This window comes from Rhinolophus hipposideros, assembly GCF_964194185.1.
Source record: "Rhinolophus hipposideros genome assembly, chromosome: 8".
NCBI classification, from domain to species: Eukaryota; Metazoa; Chordata; class Mammalia; order Chiroptera; family Rhinolophidae; genus Rhinolophus; species Rhinolophus hipposideros.
The window spans coordinates 25,032,257-25,055,800 of record NC_138054.1 but is presented as its reverse complement, the minus strand read 5'-3'; the positions used below and the strand labels follow the sequence as shown (position 1 = coordinate 25,055,800).

Below are 23,544 nucleotides of genomic sequence, written 5' to 3'. Positions count from 1 at the left end.
TGCTGGGGCAGTCGGGGCAGTGGTATGAAGGGCGGGGCCTCCTTGTTCACTATATACCTCTTTGTAATGTTGGAATCTTTTTCATAATAAGCCTACCTTATCCTTTAACAAAAAAAGTTAGTTTTAAGAAAGCTAGACAAAAACCGTAATGCTAATGAGGAAGGGGGGTAAAGTATTTTATGCCTTTTCTTGGATGACTTGCACATAGGCAGCCCTGATATTGCTTATCCATTAAAGATTTTCCTAACTTCATTTAACAAACATGTATCGATCCCCTTACACTCTGCTATGTGCTGGATCTCTGCCATAAATACACCCGTCAGTAGCTCCTAGTGAGCGTGAAGCATATGAATAAGGTGTCTCTTTACAGAGTGATTCCAGCAGGCACTGAGTCCAGAAGTCTTGTACACCATATTGAGTGTGGACTTTACCCTAATGGAAACTCACTGAGTAGCTTTTAGGGCGGAAGCTGTCGTGATTAGCTGTAACCTGTATCACTCCTCTGGCTGCAGTATGGATCCCAGCTGGAAAAGCACAAGACCGGAGGCCAGAATACCAATGCAGGGCAGTTGGAGTCATCTAGGTAAAAAAATGAGAAGGGCTGGAACTAGGGAGGTGGTTTGGGGAGACGGGTAAGTGTACAGATTGGAGAGAGATCAAAGGAGGATGAATTGATGGGACTTGATGAATTAAGGGATATAGAGAGGAGAATGAGGGAATAGTCAGAAAAGCCTCCTATTTAGGGCTTCCTGGTGGGAATTCCCGCCCGTTCTCAGGAATTTTTTTCACTTTCCTGTTCCCGAATCCCGAGAAAAGTTGGTCAGAAAATCGGGAAAATAGGCTCCTTGAACCCAGGTGGTTGGTAGTATCGGCCGTCACTTTGTGGAAACGATTCTTCGTGGAGAACAGAACAGTTTATATCTCGGGATTCGGGAATGGGAAAGCGAAAAAAATTCCTGAGAATGGATGGGAATTCCCGCCTGGAAACCCTACTCCCATTTCTAATTAGGGCAGTTGGTTGAATGCTAAATAGTCACCGAGACAACAAAGGAGAGAAGTGGGTTTGGGGGAAAAAGATCTGCATGTGTTGAGTTTGAGGTCTCTATGGAATATCCTGGAGATGTAGTTGGAGTCATCAGAATTGAATAAAAGAAGGGTGGAGCAGCAGTGGAAGCCCGGCTGAAAGTCAGTAGCCTCATGGTATTTCCCCAAATCTCAGTAATCTGAATGGATAAGGAATAGGGGGTATTTCCCTGGCTGGTATTGGCAGGTGAGAGTAACAGAGAGAGAATGAGACTAGTAGGGTATACAAAGAATTTTTGAAATGTCTGACCAGTTTGGTCCAGATTGGTTAGGGGAAATGTATCCTGATGGGGACAGAGGATTGGAAGAATAAGTGGCTGAAATGCTTGAGTCCACAACCGTTGGGAATGGGGCCCAGGCATCTGTATTTTTGAAGCCATCGAAGGTAATTCCAAACTGCAGCCAAGGTTGGGTTAGAGGGGACTGAGGGAAGTCTAACAGAGATTGGGATAGTGAGAGTTCAGAATCCTAACCATTGAACAGTTTTAAGTAATGAGTCTAAGGGCATGATAGTGATTGGCTGAGGTGGAGTGAAAATGAGGGTTACTGGAATTGATGAAATTGTGCTTGAGGAACTGTAGGGTCATCTTGATTCATACACCTTTGGCTAAATCAGGATAATGATTTCACTAAAGGAAAAACCAAGAGTCGACCCTAAAGGACTATAGTCAGGTAAAATATAAAAAGGGCTGAAGTTGTGATCCATCCAGCAATCACCAAGGCACAGGGAAAGGCAGTGGGCCAGTTAATATCCTTTCATTTCACTATTGATCAACACACCTACCGTTCAGATCAAGGCTGCTTCTGTGATGACCTTGTCAACAGCTGAACCTGGGGGAAGTGGCAGATTTGGCTGGAAGGGAAGATGTTACAGATAAATTCCAATTTTTTTCCTCCTTCCCATTCCCCCCCCTTCCTTGGCAACCGTCAGCTCTATCTATGGGTCTGTTTGTTTCCCTTTTTCATTTGTGTGCGTTTTTTTCCTAGATTCCACATATGAAGTGAAACCATATGGCATGTGTATTTCTCTATTCATTTCATTTAGCATAATACCCTTTAGGTCCAACCTAAAGGTTGTTGCAAATGGCAAGATTTGTTTTTATTGCTGAGTAATATTCCGTTTTAAATGCATACATGTATAATGTCTTCTTTATCCATTCATCATTTGTTGATGGGCCCTTGATTGCCCCCATATCATGGCTATTAGAAATAGCCATGCTGCAGTGAACACAGGGGTGCATATCTTGTTAAGTTTTTCCTTTGGCTACATACCCAGAAATGGAATTGCTGGATCATATGGCAGCTTTCTTTTTAAACAATATCATATCTCCATACTGTGTTCCATAGTTGCTGCACCAAGTTAGTCCTACCAACAGTGTATTAGGGGTTCCCTTTTCTCCACATCCTTGCCAACACCTGTTATCTGTTGATTTATTGATGCTAGCCATTCTGACAGGAGTGAGGTGATATCTCATTGTGGATTTTGAGTTACATTTCACTGATCAGTGATGTGACGAGCTCATTTTTTCATGTTTGTTAGCCATCTGTAGGTCCTCTTTGGAGATGTATCTGGTCCTCTGCCATTTTGTAACTGGATTTTTTTGTGTTAAACTGTGTAAGTTCCTTTTATGGTTTGGATATTAACCCCTTATCAAATGTATCATTTGTGAATGTCTTCTCCCATTCAGTGGGTTGTCTTTTCGTTTTGGTTTCTTTTGCTGTGCACAAACTTTTTAACTTGATGTCATCCTGTTTAGTTTTTCTTTCGTTGCTCTGGCCCAAGGAGACACATCCAAAATGACACTGCTAATATACATTGCTATGTAAGATACATTGCTATGTAAGATACATTGCTATGTCAAAGAGTTTACTGCCTGTTTTCTTCTGGAAGTTTTATGGTTTCAGGTCTTACATTAAGTCTTTAACTCATTTTATTTCCGTATATGGTGTAAGAAAGTGGTCCAGTTTCTTTGTTTTTTACATGTATTTGTCCAGTTTTTCCAGCACCACTTAGAAGAGACTGTAGCCAAGGTTTTGATGAAGCTTCACATTCCAGAATTGAGCCATGACTTGTTCTACTAACTCATCGTCTCAGCCATTTTGGTGTGTGTTTATGTACCGTGTTGCATAATAATGACTGAAAATAAGACCTAGCTGGACCATCAGCTCTAATGTTTTTTTTTGAAGCAAAAATTAATCTAAGACCCAGTATTATTATATTATATATCTTATATTTTATTATATTATACCCAGTCTTATATTAAAGTAAGACCAGGTCTTATATTACTTTTTGCTCCAAAGGCGCATTAGAGCTGATGGTCCGGCTAGGTATTTTCAGGGAAACCTGGTATACATAAATGTGTATACACATGCATACATTCAGGGAAAAAATAAGTCTTAATGATGATACATTAAGATATAGAAAAATTCTCGTTAACCACAATGTATGTTTTGTGTTCTCGTTTGTTGTAGTACATTACTCCTCTGAACTTCCCTGAGTTGAGGGGTGGGGGAATAGATGTAGGAGGAACAGACTGTACAAAATGTCATTAAATTTCTTTTCACATAGATGGGTATATGTACATATTTCTTTCCTATCATTTAAAAAGGTCGAAGAACATTTTTAAAGTCATTTGTAGTATTCTTCACTGCATGACAGCTAAAATTCGTATGGTAATTGGGACTCGATCTAACCATAGTTTTCACATCCGTATTTCATTTTCTTCCCTTAATGAACAAGACTTCAAAATTTCAGTACGTTGCATGGGGTTCGAGGTCAGAAATTTGGTGCCTGAATCCTACTAGTCCCTGCTTTGCAACCTGCCAAGGAGGCTGGAACCATAAGGAAGAGTAGCCAATCGGAAAGAAAGTACCACTCGTATAACTAGGAAAACACTCCGATTGCAGGACTTCTCAGGTAAGCCGTGATGAAACAACCTATCTTCCTTTACCTTTTATAGAAAAAGCCTGGCTCAGGAAAGCCCCAAGTCTAATTTCCCACTTTGTTTGGAAGAGAGGATGACAGGCCTGACCCCTAATAAGGCAAGAGTGACTGCACATGGTTTGTGACCTATTAGCACAGCAACCTTGTTCATTTGTGAAAACACAGCCCCATGAACATCTTGAGCTCACTTCAATCTGACGAGCCTCTTACCTGATGAGGGGTGACAAGGAAGGAGGCCTGTGGGGAGTAGCACTTCCTATATATATTGAGCCCATTTAACATTGCTTAGAGCCTTCAGTGCCACACAAAGTGTGGATCATGCTTCGGTTTTATAGCAATTTTTATGCTATACTGTTCAATTGAAGAAAAACTTCAATTGATATACTTTTAAAAGAGAATATCGTACAGTGCCAGGCTTGTTAGAGAAACATCTTAGACCTTCCAGATCTGTTTAGCTGCATGCTGACTACCACCAGTGACATCACTCAATATCACGTAGAGCACAGTTCACCCAGCCAAGCCTTGACCCACTGAATCATGAGTTATAATGAAACGGTGGTCATTTCGAGTCACTGAGTTTTGGGGTAATTTGTTATGCAGTAGTAACTAGAACGAACATACACTACGTACCACCCATTACCTGAGCCTAAACTACTGGCTCAGAGTCGGACAATCAGCTCTAATGCGTCTTCTGGAGCGAAAATTAATATAAAACTCGGTCTTATATAAGATCCGGTTTTTATATTATAGTAAAATAAGACCAGGTCTTACATTAACTTTTGCTCCAAAGGACACATTAGAGCTGACTGTCCGGCTAGGTCTTATTTTCGGGGAAACATAGTAGTTTGCCTTTCTCATAGTTAGTGTTCAGTATTTACTGATAACCCTTTTCATTTCAGAACCTCCCACTACTGCTACCTAATTTCACATTTCATTTTGAGGTGTTTCATTTATAAAGCACTCATCTGCTTATGCCACTTAATTACAGGTCATGCTATTGACCCTGCCTCTTGGAAGCTATTAGTAATTGGAAGCATTACTTCTTCACTTTTAAAAGTGGAAACATTTCACTTTTAAATTGTGTAACAATAAGATGAATTTTACATTTTAATTAGTCAGATGCTTGGGGAATTGGTTAGCTAGAAAGCATTTTTTGTTTAAATCCTTACTGAAAACTTTTCAATAAAATTTAAGTAGTAATTTTGAATAGTTATTGCTTGAGAGACTGAACTGGATGAGTATCTGCACATATTACAGAAATAGTGTTAAAATTTTTTTCATATAATCATGTTTCCTTCTAACTTGCTATTTCTAAGAGTGGGATCCCATGAATTTAAGTTACTCAAGGTTTTATTGAACTTTTCTATACAGTCTTCTCTGCCCCTCACCCCTTTTCCTTTTCTTTAAAACCCTGCCATTTATCCTCTGGACAGCCAAGTATGGCCTCTCATCTGACATCCTTCATGATGGGGACCCATGAGACATTTTCTTAGGTCTTACTAATAGGAATAATGGTGTTTTTCTAAAGTAGATGTTTTTATCTAATGACAGAACACTGAACACAGAACTGATTTTTTGTGTTAGATGCTAGAAAGCTCAAAGCCCCCTCTTATCAACCGTTGCAGTTATTAACAGTTTCAGAATTGTTTTATTAACTTCATCTTGACTTCATTTAATTTCTTCCATCCTCACTTTCCTCCCCATAATTTCCTCACTTAAAACAAAAACTAGCTGTGCTGTACACATTTTTTATGAGCTGTCTTAAAAACATTTTGGAACAAGATGGGCAATTTTACAAATTGTTCAAGATTGTAAGGTATTTTGAAGGCCCCTTTTCATCAGTTTTAACCCAAACTTTCTAGGTTGTCTTCATGATCTTTTAAGTTCCTTTTACAGCTTTATTTAGCGCTCTGATCATATATACCAACATACATTTGCTCTAAGAACACTTGTACCATTCCTTTGGTTTCAACTATGACTTTTATACTGGCCACAAGCAGACCCAGTATCCCTGTACAGAGTTCCATCTACCTGTCTACCTACCTACCTACACATACACACACTCTTTAATTAAAATATTGTTAATTATGATATTGTTATATTTGATCATATTATTTTAAAGCTTTTTGAATATTAGCAAATCTTACACTTTCTAAATGTCTTTTAATTCAATTTTATGAAAATAACCAAGCATTGAAAACTTTACAAAAACATCATTTATCTTAAATTGGTTAAGGTTCTTTTCCTCTTCTTTCCTTAAAGGGTGGAAGCATGGGTGGGTGTGTTGTAGACACACCTATTTATTCGATTCTCTCTCAAATCAACTTTTCCAAACAGAAATCCCTATTATATAAATGGGACCAGTGTATGTTAATTTATGTGATGGTGTTAGTTTTCAAAAACATAGTTAGTAAATAAATAAAGGTGGGATATAAAATACTGTGGCTTGCTTGGTGAATTTTAATTGCGAAATTTCTTCTTCTTTCGAAACTTCTTTCCTGCTGCATTTGCTGTTTTTTCAGCCATGATCTCTGAGTACTTCTTTCGGTTATATCTAAGAAGAAAAACCAAACCTTTAAGTTCTAAAGTATGACACACCACACATTAGAAATTAATGTAATCTTTTGGGGAGGGGAGGCCACTTCTAAATCTCAATTTTTCTTTTTGCATTTTTACCATTTATTCGTCACATTTGTACTAAGTTCTACCATGTGTAAGGTGCCACACTAGGAGTTGGAGACAAAGCAGTGAACCAGACAGCCAAAGTCACTGCCTTCACAGAGGCTAGTCTAGTGAGAAAAAATGGCAACCGTAGAAGGAAGCTTTGAAAACTGTCACTAGAGACCCATGCATGCACTACATCCAGCTACCAGAGCATATCAAATGCTTTAAATATTTTTGTGGGATAGAAATATAAAAATAAGGACTAAGAAAAAAGGTTTACAGTTACCTGAAAACACAATATACTTCTTAGAATCTTAAGAAATATACCACAGAACAATGGTTTTCAAAATGTAGTCTGGGAATGAGATCCTTTTAAGGACTCCATTAGTTAAAAACTGTTTCACAAGAATACCAAGGTACTGTTGTCTTTTTCATGCTCATTCTCTCATGAGTACACAGTGAAGTTGCCCAGAGGCTACACAACGTGTGGTATCATAGCAGTGATGCAGACGCAAATAGGAGGCTCCAACTGTCTTGAAGCCAGACAATGAAGAGATGTGCACTCAATTATTTTTGTTTTGTTCATGAAACTGTTAATGTATAATGGATTTGTTATTTGAAAATGAATTAATATTTTAAGTTTCTTAATTTTATTTTCCATTATGGTCAATACTGACAAATGTAACACAAAAGTTCTTTGGGTCTTCAATAATTGAAGAGTTTAAAGGTATCCTCAGACCAGAGAATCGGTGCTATAGACTATTTTCTCAATGGGCTTTGGAAATACAATTTCCAAAGACGCACAATTTATTGCAGAAAGATAATGATGTAGTAACTAGGAGCTTCAACAAAACAAAGCCTGTCATTACACAATTATGAAAAGTTTAAAAATTCTCTAAACATATTAAATTCCTGTGTTCTAAAGCAGATTCAGTGTTACATGAATTTGTTATCATATCACTAAAGCTGAGGATAAGCTAAAAATCTCTTTAAAACAGAAGCTATTTACGCCCTTCGTAACATTGCAGCTCACTCAATCCCAAAAGCACAACTTACACAGACTTTCTAACAAACCTAAGGTTAGATTGAAAATGAAACAAAACCAAAAACCACATACAACACAGAAAAGCACATTTTCTTCTGTCCCAATGACTTTTCTATTAATGAACATCTGATGCATTAAATACATTTGGTGAAGTTCCCTATCCCAAAGTGGTGGGAAGACAGAAAACCTCGAGATGGTCATAGGTTAAAACTTCCCGTGGAGAAATGGGCTAGTAGCATTTCACATACTGTAACATGTAAATTTAGCTGACGATGTTCATTTTAAGTAACGTATTTATCTTAATATATGTGGAAAAATGAAATTAAGCGATTTACAGTAGCAATGTAAAGTTTCCTTTTAAAATAAAGTAGGCAGTATACAGATCATGAAAACACTGTGAAAATGGTTTTCAATGACTGAATGTGGGAAATAATGAACTATTAAGATAACCTCCAACCTGCAATTTTAAGTTTCATTCTAAATTTCAAGGTTACTGCCCCAACTTCCTTATTCTAAAATTACTTTTTAGTGTTTCAACACTTACCTGTTAACATGTGCTGTGGATTAAGATTGACCTACATTTTGTAATCTTGATGATGGCAATCTCAGAAATCACAGCAATGTTGATAGTGCTTATTTCTAAAATTTTTACCATTACCCAGACTCGTTAAATAGCTTACATAACATTTTAAGTTTGTTTTCCATGCCTACAATCTACATTATTTTTGAACTCTTTGATATTTTCACTTTTGCTATTAAACCAACCTGGAACTTCAGTGGAGATTTCTGTATAAGGCATGCTTCTAAATCTCCTATTAATATATATATATATATATATATATATATATATATATATATATATATCTGCTTCAAGGACATTTAAACATACTCAGATTGCTCCATTTTACACAATCCTCCAATTCTTTATCTAGTAGCCCTGCTTTTCCCTTCCTCTTCACAACCTAACTTCTTCAAAGAGTTATGTCTGTTTCTTCATTTTCAACTCACTCTCCAGTCCTCTGCAGTCTTGCTCCTTATCACTCCCCTAAAACTCCTGCCAAAGTTACTGTGACTTCCATGTAACTAAATCCAAAGGAAGTTTTTATTTCATTTTGTAGTCCCACAACAGCCTAGCCAACTGTCCCTCCATGTCTTTCCTTAAAGACGAGTTTGTGAGATTGTGCCTTTCTGGGACTCTGTTCCATCCTTGTGTTTATACCTTATGTCTCTCTGTCTGGTCCCCAAAAGATGGTTTGCAGCCAAAGACGGGTAAGATATCTCACGGGAGATACAACCTAAGCCAGGCGAACCGAGTGGGGACCCCCAGTGAGCTGCCTTAGACAAATATGGGAATGGGCTTGCCGCCCCTTCCCCCTGCCTGGGAAAGTCTGTTGCCGGCTCTTGCTTTTCTCTTGCACCTGTTTCCACTTATCTCAACGGAGTTGTTACAATGTGAAAGACTTGATCCTTAAAAGGTACATACTTTAGGTACAAAACATCCTGGGACCTTGTGCTTCCGCTGTTTACAGACAAAGGGTGATTGGAATAAACATTTTCTGTTAGGAGGTCTGAGCCTCACAGACCGTGTAAGAAACAATGTTGCTTTCTTGTAGTTGTATACCTATCAATAAAATAAAAGCCTCCAGCTGGCTTTATTCTGGGCTCCAGTCCTCTGAGACTGAGAGACCCCTGGCCTTCTGAGAGATTTAACTGCATTAAGTCTCTGTTTGTTTCTTTCTTAAAAACTTAACCCAAATCACCCCTTCTCCATCCTCACTGCCCTTGTTGCGCGGGACGGGACATCATTTGATGTCTCATTAGCATTTATTCCTATTAATCACTCCTCTAGCTTACACCTGCTTAAAACAGTCTCTCTCCTTGACTTCTATGGCGCTGTGCCCTCCTGGCTAGCTCTTCTTTCCCTATCTCTTTTGCAGGCTCGTTCTCCTCTAGCCAGTCAAATATTTTTAAGCTTCTCTCTAAAGCAGTGGTTCTTTAAACTGGGAATGCTTATGCCCTGAAGGGGACATCTGTAAATGCCTGGAGACATTTTTGATTGTCATGAATGTGACTGTGTATGTGTGTGTGGATGCTACTGGCATATAGTGGGCAGAGGCCAAGGATTCTGTTAAACATCCTACAATGCACAGGATAGTCCCACCAAAAAAGAATTATCCCATCCAAAATGTAAATAGTGCTGCTATTGAGAACCTGTGCAACAAAGCATTTAAAAATTATCTGAAATTCAAAAAGTTTATGCAAATTCTAAATAGCCAACATAAAAAGTGAAACATAAATTCCTTTACCTTCTGAACTCAGAATCAGCCAGCAGTTCTTCCACAATAGTTTTCTTCCTTTGTTTCTTTGGAATTCGTGAATGGTAGAAGTCAGCTGGATTGTCAACAATGGTTCCAATCTATGAACAATTGATTGAAATAAGTTACATAATACTTGAATGCCACATTGTTTTCACATTTCAGGGTAACTCTAGCAAAGTGTATTTATAGAAAGCAATGAAAAACACAAGCTTACATTATACCAAAACGTTAATTGTGCCATTTTTAAAAAGCAAAAATCAATCACCTATTCAACCTACATCAGGTCACACTAATGATATTTCCTCATTAGTTTATAATATATCCAAAATTCCTTTTATATAATTTAGTGCTAGACAGTACATAAATTCTTGATGAACAGTGTAAGTAGAGGGGAAAAGTAGGACACATAAACTCTTTTTAGCTTTCCAATTTAATGAAATTGACACAAATTCTACAGACCTATTTGATCTCCTAGGTTATCATAAATGCTGCCAGCTTAGAACCTTCTTCTTGACAGGTCTGCATTAGTTATACATTCAACTGAGTGAAATTTACCAAGTGTCTACTATGTGTCAGGCACTGTTTTAGATATTAGGGAAACAAAGATAAAGAATATCTGGTCCCTAGCAATGAGGAAACCAGTCTTAAGGAAGATCCATAAACAGGTAACCAGAAAAAGTAACATAGTATATGTTGAACAAACATTAGAGGCTCTGAAAACTAAGTGACCAATTCTACTTAGCTAAGGGAGGTAAAGAAGGTTTCATAAAGGATATTTGGCTTGGATTTATATGAATAAAATTTCACCCAACAAACGGCAGAGCCAAGTACATGCAAAGTCAAATGCCAAGACCAGTCCGTGCATATTGAGAAGACTGAGTAGTTGAGTGTGTTCGCACTTCAGAGGGCTCTGTGACAAAGGAAGGCCTGGTGAACTGGTTTGGATGCAGACTGTGACGGGCCATATTAAGAGGTACAGACTACCCTCCAGGTCACAAAGAATCACTGAAGGTATCACTGAATGATATCTGTGATATCATTGATCGGAGGCGTCTCACAATCAGATTGCCTTTTTTTGTTGTTGTTTTAAAGAATAGATGACTGACTACAATGTGAAGGATGGACTAGAGAGAGAACAGACCTAGAGGCAAAGGACTATTGTATAATAACAATCTAGATGAGTTACACGAAAGGTAGTCAAGAAGAGCAAACTGAACTTGAGAGCTACCAGAGGATTAACTCCATTGGGCGTTCATCTGAAAACCAACTTTTAAGTTATTTTGAGAATTTGCCTAAGGATACCCCTCTACCTTGAAGAGTTTGGTACAAATGATTCCCTTTCCCCATCCATCCTGTAAGAATTCTTGCTCTTAGGCTAGTACTATTCATATATGGAACACCCATCTTATACATTCCGCAAGTTTTAGAGCGATGACCTAGGAACCTAGTTACTATCTGCAACACTGTCTCTCTATATGAAAAGCCATTACAAGCTAGTTAGTAGCTGTGTGAGCTGAGTTCTGACCATTATTATATGATCTGAGCAGATGTGCATCGTAGATATTCATCTATTTTAAAGTAAACAGAAAGATCACACTATAGTGCTTTCCAAACTAAAATCCACATAACCTCACCACCATGTTCTGTTTGCTTCATACCTGGAAGTACTTAGGGAAGCCATCCCTATCATTTTTCTTGTAAAATCTTTTTGGGTCTATGCCAGCTCTCATCTTCAGTACTTTGAGATCATTTTTTAGTTCTTCTGTCAATTCTGGAGCTTTCATACCAAACCAGCCATCACCTGCTGTTTTTTGTCGCTCTTTCTGAAATTCAGATTTAAAAAACAATTAAACAGAAAATTCTAACTTTAATAAACAGTGTATAAACTATTCCTAATTTCCCTCATAATTGTACGTACAGAAAATTTCATTAATTAAAAACAAATAAGGTTATTCAACAGAATGTATTAGTATCCAAACTATCTTCCATAAAAGGAATTAAATCACAAAAATGATTTCTTTGGTAAATTTGGCAAAAGCATTATTAGTTTCATAAAAGAGGGTTCCCAAAATTTAATTTTGTATTTTAGTAAGAACTGATGAGTTGGTGGGCGAATAACCCACAGCTTTAATTTTTATTATCTAAAATAGCCTACACAAGAGATAATGTATAAAAATATTTTCACTTCTGGAGTTTACATGTAAACACTAATACGTGTATTCCGTTACCCAGATATCTCAAAGTTACTCACTCCAACAGTCCAGAAATCTGTATTATTTCTTTGGGGAAAAAAAAAAGTCTGTTCTTTTGAAACTCCTAGCAAGTGATTTGCTTAATTTTTTGTTGTTGTTCCATTCATGCAACAATTACAAAGTATTTACCATGTGCCAAGGGACTTCCTATCAATGACAATATTACTGGAGCACCTTCCTCAAATTTCCTCCAAGCTCTGTCAAAATCTTTATGCTTATTAATTGAAATGCGAGATCAGATGGAAGCAATCCCTATATTATACTGGAAAAAATAGATTCTGTTCTCTCAGTTGGCAGACTAAAGAGCAGGGTTTTTGGCTGGCTACATTAAGTTCTCTATAATAGCCTGCAACAGAATTCCTAGCCTTTAGTGAACAGTACCTATAAATCAAGAGGCATGGACACTGACCTTGCCTGGTGGCTGTCACTGTTTTTAAGGAAGGAAAAAAAAAAGCTGTATCTGTGTACCACCTGGTTCACTTTCACTTTGTGAAATCCACATAAAACGTGTTTATGGAACTATATTTTATGGGCCCTTAGGTATCCATGACAATTTTCTTTGGAAATATATTTTCAATTTTACAACCATATTGTATTAGCTGAACACATATAGTCGAACACATCTAAACATTCTAAATAATGAGTCACTGTACTTACTCTGCGTTTTTTTTGAAGTTGGTATTTTGATTCTCTGTACGGTGGGATGCAATAGTTTTTTTCAAAATCAGGAGTAATGACGGCTTTCTGTAGAAGCTATAAAATTATTAAACTGGTTTTAAAATGTCAGAATGTCATATAATTTCAACCTTTTTTGCCTTATAAGGGAAATATCTCTCAGACTGAAGGTAACTACTCCAATATATTAACCTTTATGCACAGACATGCTATTGCCAAGTTGTTCCTGTCCTTATATCACAATAAAAATGTTTTAGGAGGCAAACTGAATGATTATTTTAGGTAATCTATAAAATCGATTACTGAGTTCAAAGTTCTTTCACTAATTAGAATCTGCACACATCAGATTTACACTGACACATCCATTTGTACTTACTGATTTGCAACCAGGTACCTGCACCAAACTGGAAAATAAAGACAATAGAACAATGCAGTGATGGCTCTTGAAAGCCCTGAAAAAAACCTGATTAGTTTTTAAGTTCTTTTGATGTTGGTAAAACAGCTTCTTGTGATCTGAGGATACTGGCTAGACTATTAATAAGTATAGCAATAATAGATTTCTATTAAACAACATATACTTTTTATATTATACCAACAAGATCTATGTAGATAAGTCTGTTTTTTGCAACTCAACATATCTTGGATGATCTTTCAATGTCAATTCATACATAAATCGCTAACTTTCTGATAAATTGCTGCTATAATTTTTCTTCTGACATTTAAAGTATCCATTAAACTTTTTTCTATTAAACACTGTAGTCACCAGTGCACATCTGTGATTGTATCTATCAGACAGGTTCCAAAATGTGTCATTTAAATTTTGATAGGTACTGCTAAATTGTCTTGCAAATAGTATGAACTCCTACCAGCCTTTTTCTTGACATTGCCACCATTATCTTTTTGTATATTGTCAGTGGTGCCTCTTGGCTATTTTCATTTGTTGTTGATCATCTTTTTGTGTAGTTAGTAGCTATATATGTGTAAGTCCTCTTCTGTGGGAATGCCTGTCCTCTTTCGGGTTCGTTTTTAAATAGGGTTGTGTTCTCACTAATTTGTAATGTATTTTGTATTTTAGTGGTATTAACCTATGGTCTTTGTTTATAACTGCGTAAGTTTTAAAATTTTGTGTTATCAGGTCTGTTAATCTTTTCCTAAATACTTCTGCATTTTGTTACTTACCTAGGATGACTATATATTGTCATGCTGTTTATGTGACTAAAAGGAGTCTCAGGGTAGTCATTTCGCAGTGCAAGAACTAAAGAAGACTAATCTCAAAATAGCTCACAGGAATATAGTAAATATTAGTCAATAAAATTTGACATTATCGATTCAAAAATCAATTACCAATTAAGATATCCCCAATTCAGATTAAGGCCTAGAAGTTTCTGGGTAGCATAGTAGTTTAGACTTTCCTATTATTCAGAAAAGAGAGTATATATAACATTTACTTAACAGATTACTAGTTTCTTGTGCATCAAGTGCCATACTTGGCTTTAGGACAGTGGCTCTCAACTGGGAGAAATGGGCAATGTCTGAAGACATTTTTGGTATGTATGTGGGGGTGTGGATGCTACTCACATCTAGTGGGTAGAGACCAGGTCTGCTGCTAAACATCCTACAATGCATTTCTCCCATAAGAATTACCCAGCCCAAAACATCGGTATTGCTAAGGTTAAGAAATCCTGTTTTAGGAACACAAAGATAAAATACACTGAAATAACAATTATACCACATGGTTAATAATGAATCTGATTTGATACTGCGTGTTGCAGAAACACAGGTGGTTGGTGGAAGGACTAGCGTCCAAGAATGTTTCCCAAAGGCAGTGATCTATGATCGCTGCACTGGCCTGGGAAAGAGCAGGGTATATTCAGGGAATAAGAGTCTTCAGTGGCCAGAACACAGCAGGTGGACAGTCAGAGCTGGAGGAACAGAGGCACCTTGAAGGCTCTGAAGAACCACTGAAGGACTTAAACAGGAGGCTATCAAGGTCAGATTTGTGCTTTTAGAAAGAGAAATCTAGCAAAAGTATGGAGAATAGCTTGAATGACAAAGAGTAAGGGTGCTACTGGGTAGTTAAGATGAAAACCAAAGGCCTAAATGAGCCAGTGACAGTGGGGTGAAAAGGAGGGAAGAGAACAGAAACAATGTAAGGAGCATCTGGCCTAGGCTTGGTGACTGACTGCAAAAGGGAGAGATTTTGATCATTTGTCCTGATCATTAACCCGGACAGAGAATACAAGAGGAAGGGGTTCAGGCAGGGAACACAAGTAGTGAGGTCAAGTGCCTGAGCACATATGAAGAGGTAACAGGTACCTGAATTTAACGACCTGAAGAGGCGCCAAGGCTAAAAAAACAGATGTGGGAAAAATCCATGCAAGGTGGTAGCTAAAGCTGAGGGTTTGGATGAGGTCACCTACCCTATAATTTCCTCCTGAAATAAAAATGTGCAACTTTATGTCTATGTGCAATGTGCACTTTTTCCTGGTGGGAGAGGGAGGCACTCAAAGCTTTCATATTCTCAATAGGGTCCAGAACAGTTAAGAACTAAAAGTATAGCAAGAAAAGAAAACACAACCCCTGGGATCATAAGCGGTGAATGCAAGAAGAGGAACATTGATCCTGTATTACTTTATTTTTCAAGTGTCATAGTTTATAGCTAGACCTTTATAAAAAGAAGAAATGATTGTTCTGGAAAGAGGGAAAAAAGGAGCACAGTATGCTCATGTAATTTCACTGTAGGAAAATTAGTCTCTTACCAAGGAGTAACCGTTTTCTGTAAGTAGCTGGCTAGTTCTCTGAAAACTTACAGGATGCTTCATGTAACTTACCTCATTTTTCCTTTTCTCCTTGATCTGTGTTATGGTTTTCTTGTTCGACTGTAGTTTGTCTGCATTAAAATTAATATACAAACCACCCAATTGCTTGATACTCAGACCAGGGTCTATGCTGCTGCTTGTCAACTTTAGACTGCAAGAGAAATGGTCACTTAAAGATCAAGCAATGAAATCAAAATGGAAACAACTGAGACTGTATTTTTAAAATCAGTTTTTTCTCTCTCCCCTTTTACCGTCAATGACAAAAAAAATCTTATTTTTATAATGGAGTTTTGAAAAACTGAACAAATACTAAATCTAGTAAAGTCATTAAGAAAAAAAATTCTGGATGAATAATGATTTAAACAAAGTATCTTTTTGGGAGCACATCCAAACTAATTCTCCAGATTTTCTTTAAGAGGACTAAGGCCATGTGGTATCAATAAATTTCATAAAAAGGTTTTTATAAAGAATTACAGAAAAGAGGAGATACACCTGGCAATTCAGCTCAACTTTATATATAGGTAGTGAGTTAATAAATGTACACGCCTCCATCTCTAAAACCAATGAGAAAGACGGGTTCTTCTACTCTGCACTTCCAAGTTATCCAAGCTTAGGATATTTTTCTGGACCAAAGGCATTTGGTAGTGACTCTAAATCAAGGGAGTTTTATACAGCAATGACCATATTTCCCACTGGAGCTTTTTAAAAATATGTCACACCCCAGCTCTACCAAATTAAAATCTTCTGCAGTTGCCTTCGGCTCCTGCTGTATTTATGTAATAAGAATTTCTACTTTATATCACTGTGGGCTCCTTTTTATAAGTACACTTGGACTTACAGTCATGTTCTTCCCTAATTATTCATATAAATCGAGCAGTTGACAGTTTTGATAACCAACCTCTACTGGAAAGTGAAGTTATTTATTTTATTGCAGTGCCTTGGCACTGATCCTCAACTCTAAATGTACATTATCCAGGTAGGAATGTGGCTTTTAAAAAAATAAGCATGCCTGAGCCTAGCCTCAGAGACTGACTGCACTGGTTTAAGAGTGAAGACTGGACATCTGTTAATGCATAGTTCCTTACAAGGATCCCTGTATTTCCGGTGGATACTCTGCAACCAAGGGCCTATGCCTGGGAAAAAGAAATTTATAACAGAGAAAAAGAAACTAAATAGCCCCAAACATTAATGCTTTTCAATGGGTGATAGGGGACTATTTTTCTCAGGCGTTCTTTATTTTTCAAATTTTTTTCTACAATTAACATGCCGTAAAAAAACAAGTTACTTTCCTTTCCTTTTATAATGCTCTTAACAGTCATGCAGGAAAATCCTAACAGATGATTTCTAATATAGCATCAAAAAGAACACTTCCAGCTACCATTGGTGGGAAAGCTATGACTAAAAACGGCATCCACAGAGATGAAGGAAATGCTGGATAAAAGAGTTCTTCCAGAAAGACCCCGAGGCAGTAATTTTCTCAATTCCCATGTTTTCTATTATTTTATATTTTTATGGTAAATTAACTGTTTGAAACTTACTTTTAAAAATAAAGGTAAAACTTACAGTTTAGACTTTGTGCCATTTAGTAAGTCGTCTTCATCACTGAACTCATCATCCTTATTTTTGTCATGGTCTGATGGTTCTTCTTCACTTGCCTCCTCCTCTTCCTCCTCTTCTTTTTCTTCCTCAGTGGCAGCTTCACTTGCTTTGTCTTCCTCATCCAAGTAAAAATTTTTATCAGCGCTCAAGCCAGGAGTTGTGTCAATTACAAACAATGGATTGTCACGTAACATATTTTCTGAGTCTCCATTTAACGACTCCTTTTGACCACTATTTTCAGCAAAACACACAGTGTCCTCTTCATTCTCACTGTTTTCAGACTGCTGGCTTTCATCACTGCTGAGAAGTAATAAAACAGAATCACCTTTATCCTGAGATTTGTTAAGCTCAGACTTGTATAGTTTGGTATCACACTCAAAATCTACATCCCTTTCTTTGATCACGTCTTCACTGACAGCTAGAACTGTGCACTCTTCATCACTACCACCCCCATCACTGAATGTCAGGTAACTTGTTTGCATGGTGCTCTTTCTCTCTTCAGGCCACCTGTCTATTTCCACAACTGCAAATGTTTGAGCTAATGATTTCACTACAGTCTCACAGTTCAGATTTGAGGGCTCTGATATAGTTTTGTCATTTTGGGGTGTTGAATGCCTTTGAGAAAGTAACTGCTGAAGGCCAGTGTCCTGACTTTCAGAAAGATTCAACTCAGAATTTTTCTCATTAATTTCTTTCCCCTCATCTATCATCCATTCAGCTTCTTCATCTAAAATCTTACAATTCTGCTTTATTTCTTTGAGAGGTGCAACATTGGCCTGTTTTTCTTCTTGTATATTAAAACATTGGCCTTTTTGCACTGTTAGGTTTTTTTCTGAATTTCCAGGGAAGGAATCATTATCAAAGTCTTTGCACATTTCACTATTAGACAGATTTGGCTTATTTATCTGAGAAAGAGCTCTTGCTTGTAAATGAGATGAAGTTTGTCTGGTATCTAAATCCTCTGAATTTGTAGGTGTATTTATCACTTGCTTTTCATTTTCTGGTATAATCTTAGTATCTTTCTCCTCCATTTGTAGTTGTAATTTCCTCTGCATACTCCTTGTTGTTCTCCGAGCTGCAATTCCGGAAAATGCAGAAATATCTGAGCATGATGACTCAGCATCAGAAATAGCTTCTGCACGTGATTCTTGGCGTGGATCTGTTCGGGATTTAGCTTTACTTCTTCTGGTTCTTGTAGTTATTACTGTAGGAGAGACAATTCTAGAAATACCTGAAACATGCGATTCTGCTTCAGACAATTCTTCAGAATGAGACTCATTTATTGGACTTATTTTCAGCCTTTTCCTAACACTGGACACTGGGGTGCATGCAACTACAATTTGCCTTCTCCTAGTTACTCTTACAACAGTATCCTGGAGCGCAGACACAGAAGAACAATTTGACTCTGCTTCAGAGGTCTCTCCATCAGTAGGTGGTTTGTTCATTTTGGGTAATGAGCCTGTAGTTCTGCTCTTCCTCTTTCCAGTTTTAGAAGTTCTAGAGATTGGACTTGATTTCCTAGTGCTCTGTGATTCAGTAGTACTTGAGTCATCAGAAGGAGATTCCATGGTGCCTTTCAGACATGCTTGAATTCTTTCAGCAGCAGAATTCTGTAAGCCAGAGAAAACACACTATTACCGTATTTTGCCATGTATAATGTGCACTTTTTTGGCTCAAATTTGTGAGGGAAAAATCAGGATGTGCATTATACATGGGTAGTTCTAATTCCGTATCTATATAAATGTTTTCAGTTCTTTTATTTATGCTTATGAGTTAAAAGTGTAACTCTAGAAATCAATAACAATACCTGTATGCAAAATAATACCCTGGTATACGATAATCGGTTTTGTTGAACTTACGATGAACTTGCAATGACAAAGAATTCTTGGCCTTCTATGATGCGTAAATATCATCAATTTGTTACCAGCACATAAAATTTCTTGTACCTTGTATGTGTTCTTGTATTTTGTAATTATTTGTTACATAAAATTTATTGTACCATTATATGTTAAGAAATAATAAATTCCTTTATAATACAAAAACAAGTACCCAATGTAAACAAAAATTTGAATTAAAAAACTAAAATGAAAGGTTTGTCCCTTGAAAGTTTGGGCCAAAAACATGGGTGTACTTTATGCACAGGAGCGCATTGTACACGGCAAAACACGGTAATTTAGGCAAAGTGAGTGAGGCACTCCCCTCAGGAACAAATCTTAAGCGGGCACTAAAAAAACTCTGTAAACAAGATGAATACAAAACCACCACACAACATTTAAAAAAAATCAAAAGCTTAAATACCAGACCTGCCCCTGCATTTGCAGGGCCCTGCTTCACTCGCCTCATCCAAGTCTTGGTTATGACTTGGGCGAGAAAAAAAATAGAAAATTTTCTCTGCTCAAAAAAGTCAAATATGCTAGGCGGACCTACACTCCCACGCACGGGGAAAAGGGAAGACTATTAACTCTGAGCCAAGCTGTGTTTGGGTACCCACGCCGACAGAACCGGTGTCTGCCCTCACCTGCACACACGTAAGGGAGGTAGCGCTCCATCCCCTTCATGGCAGAACCAGAGGCAGCGGCCCACTAGCGCCCCGGGCGCTACCACGCGGCGTCACCGCAGATATCCCCACGTGACAACAGTGCCCCAGCCAGCCCCCATAAATCGGGCTCTTGCTTGGTGGCCGACATGAATCCTTAGGACAGTGTTAACAGTAAAGGTAAAAGGCGTGGGCTGCGCATTTGCATTTCGGAGCTGAACTCCCCAAAGCGAGTTATCTACCCTCTCCGTTTCCTACGAAGGACTTCCTTAAAAGACGGCAGTGAGGCGTGAAGACGAAGCGGCAGGCTCGGCGCGGGACGCGGGACGCAGCAGCGCGCCGCACGCTCCAGCCCTCTCCGCCGCCCCCCCCCCCCCGGCCGGAGCGCCGTTCTGCGAAGCGGCGACAAGACACGAGGGGCGTCGGCTGTGTCCTACCTTCTGCCCGGAACTTTCAGCCGTCGTAGCTTGGATCCGGGCCCGAGGCCGCGCCGACCTGGTAACCACCATCTCCCCGGCTCGCGGCCACGAGCGCCCGCGACTGTCCCGGCGCCCCGGAAGTGCGTCAGGCCACTGCCTCGCTCGCGTTTTGCGCGAGGATTGCGGAACTCGCGAGAATCTCGTACCAGCCTCCGCCCCGCCTGCTTAGGCCTCCGGGACGTGGGGATCGCCGGGAGTGCGGGTCGTAGCGTTCAGTCCAGGGCGGTAGGAGGCAGAGCATCCTTTTGCGGGGAGAGACCTTAGTGGGGGCGACGAAACGCGCAGTGACAGAGGTCCCTCGTCCCCGTTTCGCACAGACGATCTGGAAATCACATCTCTGCCCCACTCCATGCGTGCAATTCTCAGTGAAGGTCTTAATGCAGCCAGGGATGTGGCAGAAGGAGACGTTTGCATTATTTGTAATACTTTTGGTTTTTTTCTTTGCTTTTTCTTACTTTTTTTTTTTTAACAGTTATGTACTCTTACATTATTCGTGAAGTTAAATATAAATAAAATTTAAAGACTCGGTTGGGGTAAAGATGTTTATGTTAAATACTTCAGGAACTCGGAGACTAGTTAAAGAAGCCATGTAATCTAAAGGTAATGTGGTGAGTGGGGGTTGGAAATAAGCAGAAAAGAAGAAATGTTAAAGAAATTGTAAAGGAGAGCGATGACTTTTTGTTTTTTTGCAGTGAAAGGAAGAGAATGACCAGAATCAAGAGAGGCTTCTGGTTTTCCTTTAGGGTCAAGGGTGGGGAGCTAGAATGAGAGAGGGAAATGTAAAGGGATTGAAGTAGACGGATATTGGAGGTGAGAAAGAATGAGCGCCTCACTAAATGTATGTTCTACTTCTTTATAACAGAAAACCGATTTTTTCCCCCTAATGTCACAAAGCAGATTTTTTGGTGGACACATGACTCCCTACTAAACAGCTCCTGTCTCTTGCAGCCAGAGGTGGCTAAATTTTGGCCAATTACATATAAATTGAATGTTGTGTAGTTTTTTTAGGGACATCTTAAAAGAGAGGAGATCCTGCCTGCCTTCTTTAATTTCATTTTACTCCCTGGAAAGTTGTGCTCTCTAGTTTTCAAGCAGCAATTTTGTGCCATGAGGATGAGGGCCACACGTCAGGGATGGCAGAGGAGTGAGAAAGAAAAAAACATGGGTCCCAGACAACCAGTAGAGCTGCTTATCAGTCCTAAATAGCCTACTTCTCGATCTGCTTCACCTGAGAGAAACACCTGTCTTTTTAAGCCACTGTTATTTGGGGATTTTCTGTTATTTGCAGCCGAACCTGATCCCAACTGAAGAATGGAATTAAAAAATAGAGATGGAGGGTTTAGCCACAGAAGAATGCTCTGTCCTTGGAAGCTGGAGGGAAGAGCTGACATTTGAAGCAGAGAGGAGAATGTGACTACAGGAAGTTAAAGTGGAGAGAAGAGGAGTGTATTTTTGGATAACCTCTTTCTTTAGAAGATTCATCTGCTCAGAAGAATGGAAAAGGTTTAGATTGATTCTTGGGAATATGGTGAGGAGCAAAAAAGAAGGAATTTTGGTAGGGCCAAGCAGCTGTGATGTTAAGAGTAAGAACAGAAAAAGGCTAGATTTGAAGAGATAGCAGAACGGTATAGAAGGAAAGTGTACCTATTGGTGGTCAAAGTAGCAGAGAATAGCAGCGTCAATCATAGTATTGAGCATTTACTATATGCTAGGCATTAAGTGCTATACGTGTGTTAACTCATTTAATCTCTGCAAAAACTTTAATGTGAGCAAATGCATGAAAACAGAAAGGTCGCAGGAGTGGGTATAGAAAATTTGGGAGAGTGTATGAAAATCAATGTGTAATATTCACTTGCGAGCACGGCCCCTTTAAAGTAAAACAAACAAAAATCACAATCTAAAAAGGTCAAGAAGCAAAATACCAAAATTAAAATGTCAATTCATATTCATAATCTGAGAAGATTAAGCTGGTCTATTATCAACAGGTCTGCTGATCACAGACCAAACTGCAAAGTGGGCTTCCCACATCTGTCCTGTTTAGCTATTTGTTAGGTTGATGCAAAAGTAATTGCTTTTGAAAGGTTAATTACAAAAACCGCAATTACTTTTGCACCAACCTAATACCTTCTTTGCCTACCCTCTTTACCCAAAGTGGATGTGGGGCAAATACAGTATACCCACTTTTAGGTAAGTACAGTATAAAAATACAGTACATAGTATTCAGGTCCAAAGGGAGACTCTACCTTGATAGTCTAGATTTTACTAATTAAATCCTTAAACTGAAGGATTGAGTCTCTCTCTGGAATTTTAGGCATTAACTAAAAGATGAGTTTTAGTGCATGAGCCTTCAAATAATAGATACTATTCATGGTCACTCTGCATTATTACATATAAAAGGTTACTTTTAAATTAAGTTTGACCTGTAAGAAGGTCCCCAATAATCCCATCTCCTGGTTTCAAACCCTTGAGTGTGGGCTGAACCTAGTGACTTACAATAAAAAGAATCACAAAAGTGATGGATATCACTTTAAGATTAGGTTATAAAAAAGGTTGGCTTCCGTCTTGCTCTCTCTCACTTTATCCTTCTGCAGGAAACTAACTGCAAGTTAGGAACAAACCTATGGAGGCCATGTGACAATGAAGTAAGTGAGGGAGGCCTCTGGCCTTCAGCTAGTGAGAAATGAGTTCAGCCAATAAGCACATGAGTGAGCTTAGAAGCAGACCAACCTCAATCACGCATAGAGGTGAGATTAATCTCAGCTGACACTTTGCTTGCAAACTTTGGAGAGATTTGCGGTATCCAAACAACAGCAAAGATAAGTAACTATTGAATAATTTTGTTCTATAATTTCATGTACAGGAAATAATACAATACGTACTCTTTCATGTCTTGTTTCTTTCACTCAGCATGTTTCTGAGATTCAGCTGTTATTTAATTGCTGAGTAGTATTCCATTGTATGATTATAATACAACTCATTTATCCATTGAACTGTTAATAGCATTTGGGTGGTTTCCAATTTTCAGCTATTATGAGTAAAATGCTATAAACATTTATATGTGTCCTTTTTGGACTTTTTTTTTTTTGAGTGAATATCTAGTAGAATTGCTGGTCATTTGGTTGTGTACATT

The 23,544-nt window shown here is 38.3% G+C and overlaps 1 protein-coding gene across 2 annotated transcripts; it reads right to left on the bottom strand.

Moving 5' to 3' along the window:
• Positions 1–6,225: 6,225 nt before the first annotated feature.
• DNTTIP2 (deoxynucleotidyltransferase terminal interacting protein 2) lies at positions 6,226–20,492 on the bottom strand. 2 transcript variants are annotated; one of them, XM_081056764.1, is made up of 7 exons: positions 20,373–20,492; positions 17,364–19,009; positions 15,813–15,951; positions 12,964–13,059; positions 11,713–11,877; positions 10,043–10,152; positions 6,226–6,581 (listed from the first exon to the last, which is right to left on the bottom strand). In XM_081056764.1, exons 1-7 carry the CDS (start codon positions 20,442–20,444, stop codon positions 6,488–6,490), a joined length of 2,322 nt encoding a protein of 773 aa, XP_080912890.1. In that variant the 5' UTR covers positions 20,445–20,492; the 3' UTR covers positions 6,226–6,487. The 2 variants fall into 2 exon arrangements, with proteins under 2 accessions (XP_080912890.1, XP_080912891.1); XM_081056765.1 differs by having other exon boundaries at positions 19,918–20,380.
• Between the last annotated feature and the right edge of the window lie 3,052 nt (positions 20,493–23,544).

What these genes read in the sequence shown, in the direction of transcription:
- DNTTIP2 (XM_081056764.1), bottom strand. Translation starts at nt 20,444, where the DNA reads ATGGTGGTTACCAGGTCGGCGCGGCCTCGGGCCCGGATCCAAGCTACG. An exon ending in AACTTCAAAAAAAACGCAGA is followed by an intron (nt 11,878 to 12,963) that starts GTAAGTACAGTG and finishes TCTGAATTTCAG; the next exon opens with AAAGAGCGACAAAAAACAGC. An exon ending in GCTGATTCTGAGTTCAGAAG is followed by an intron (nt 6,582 to 10,042) that starts GTAAAGGAATTT and finishes TTTTCTTCTTAG; the next exon opens with ATATAACCGAAAGAAGTACT.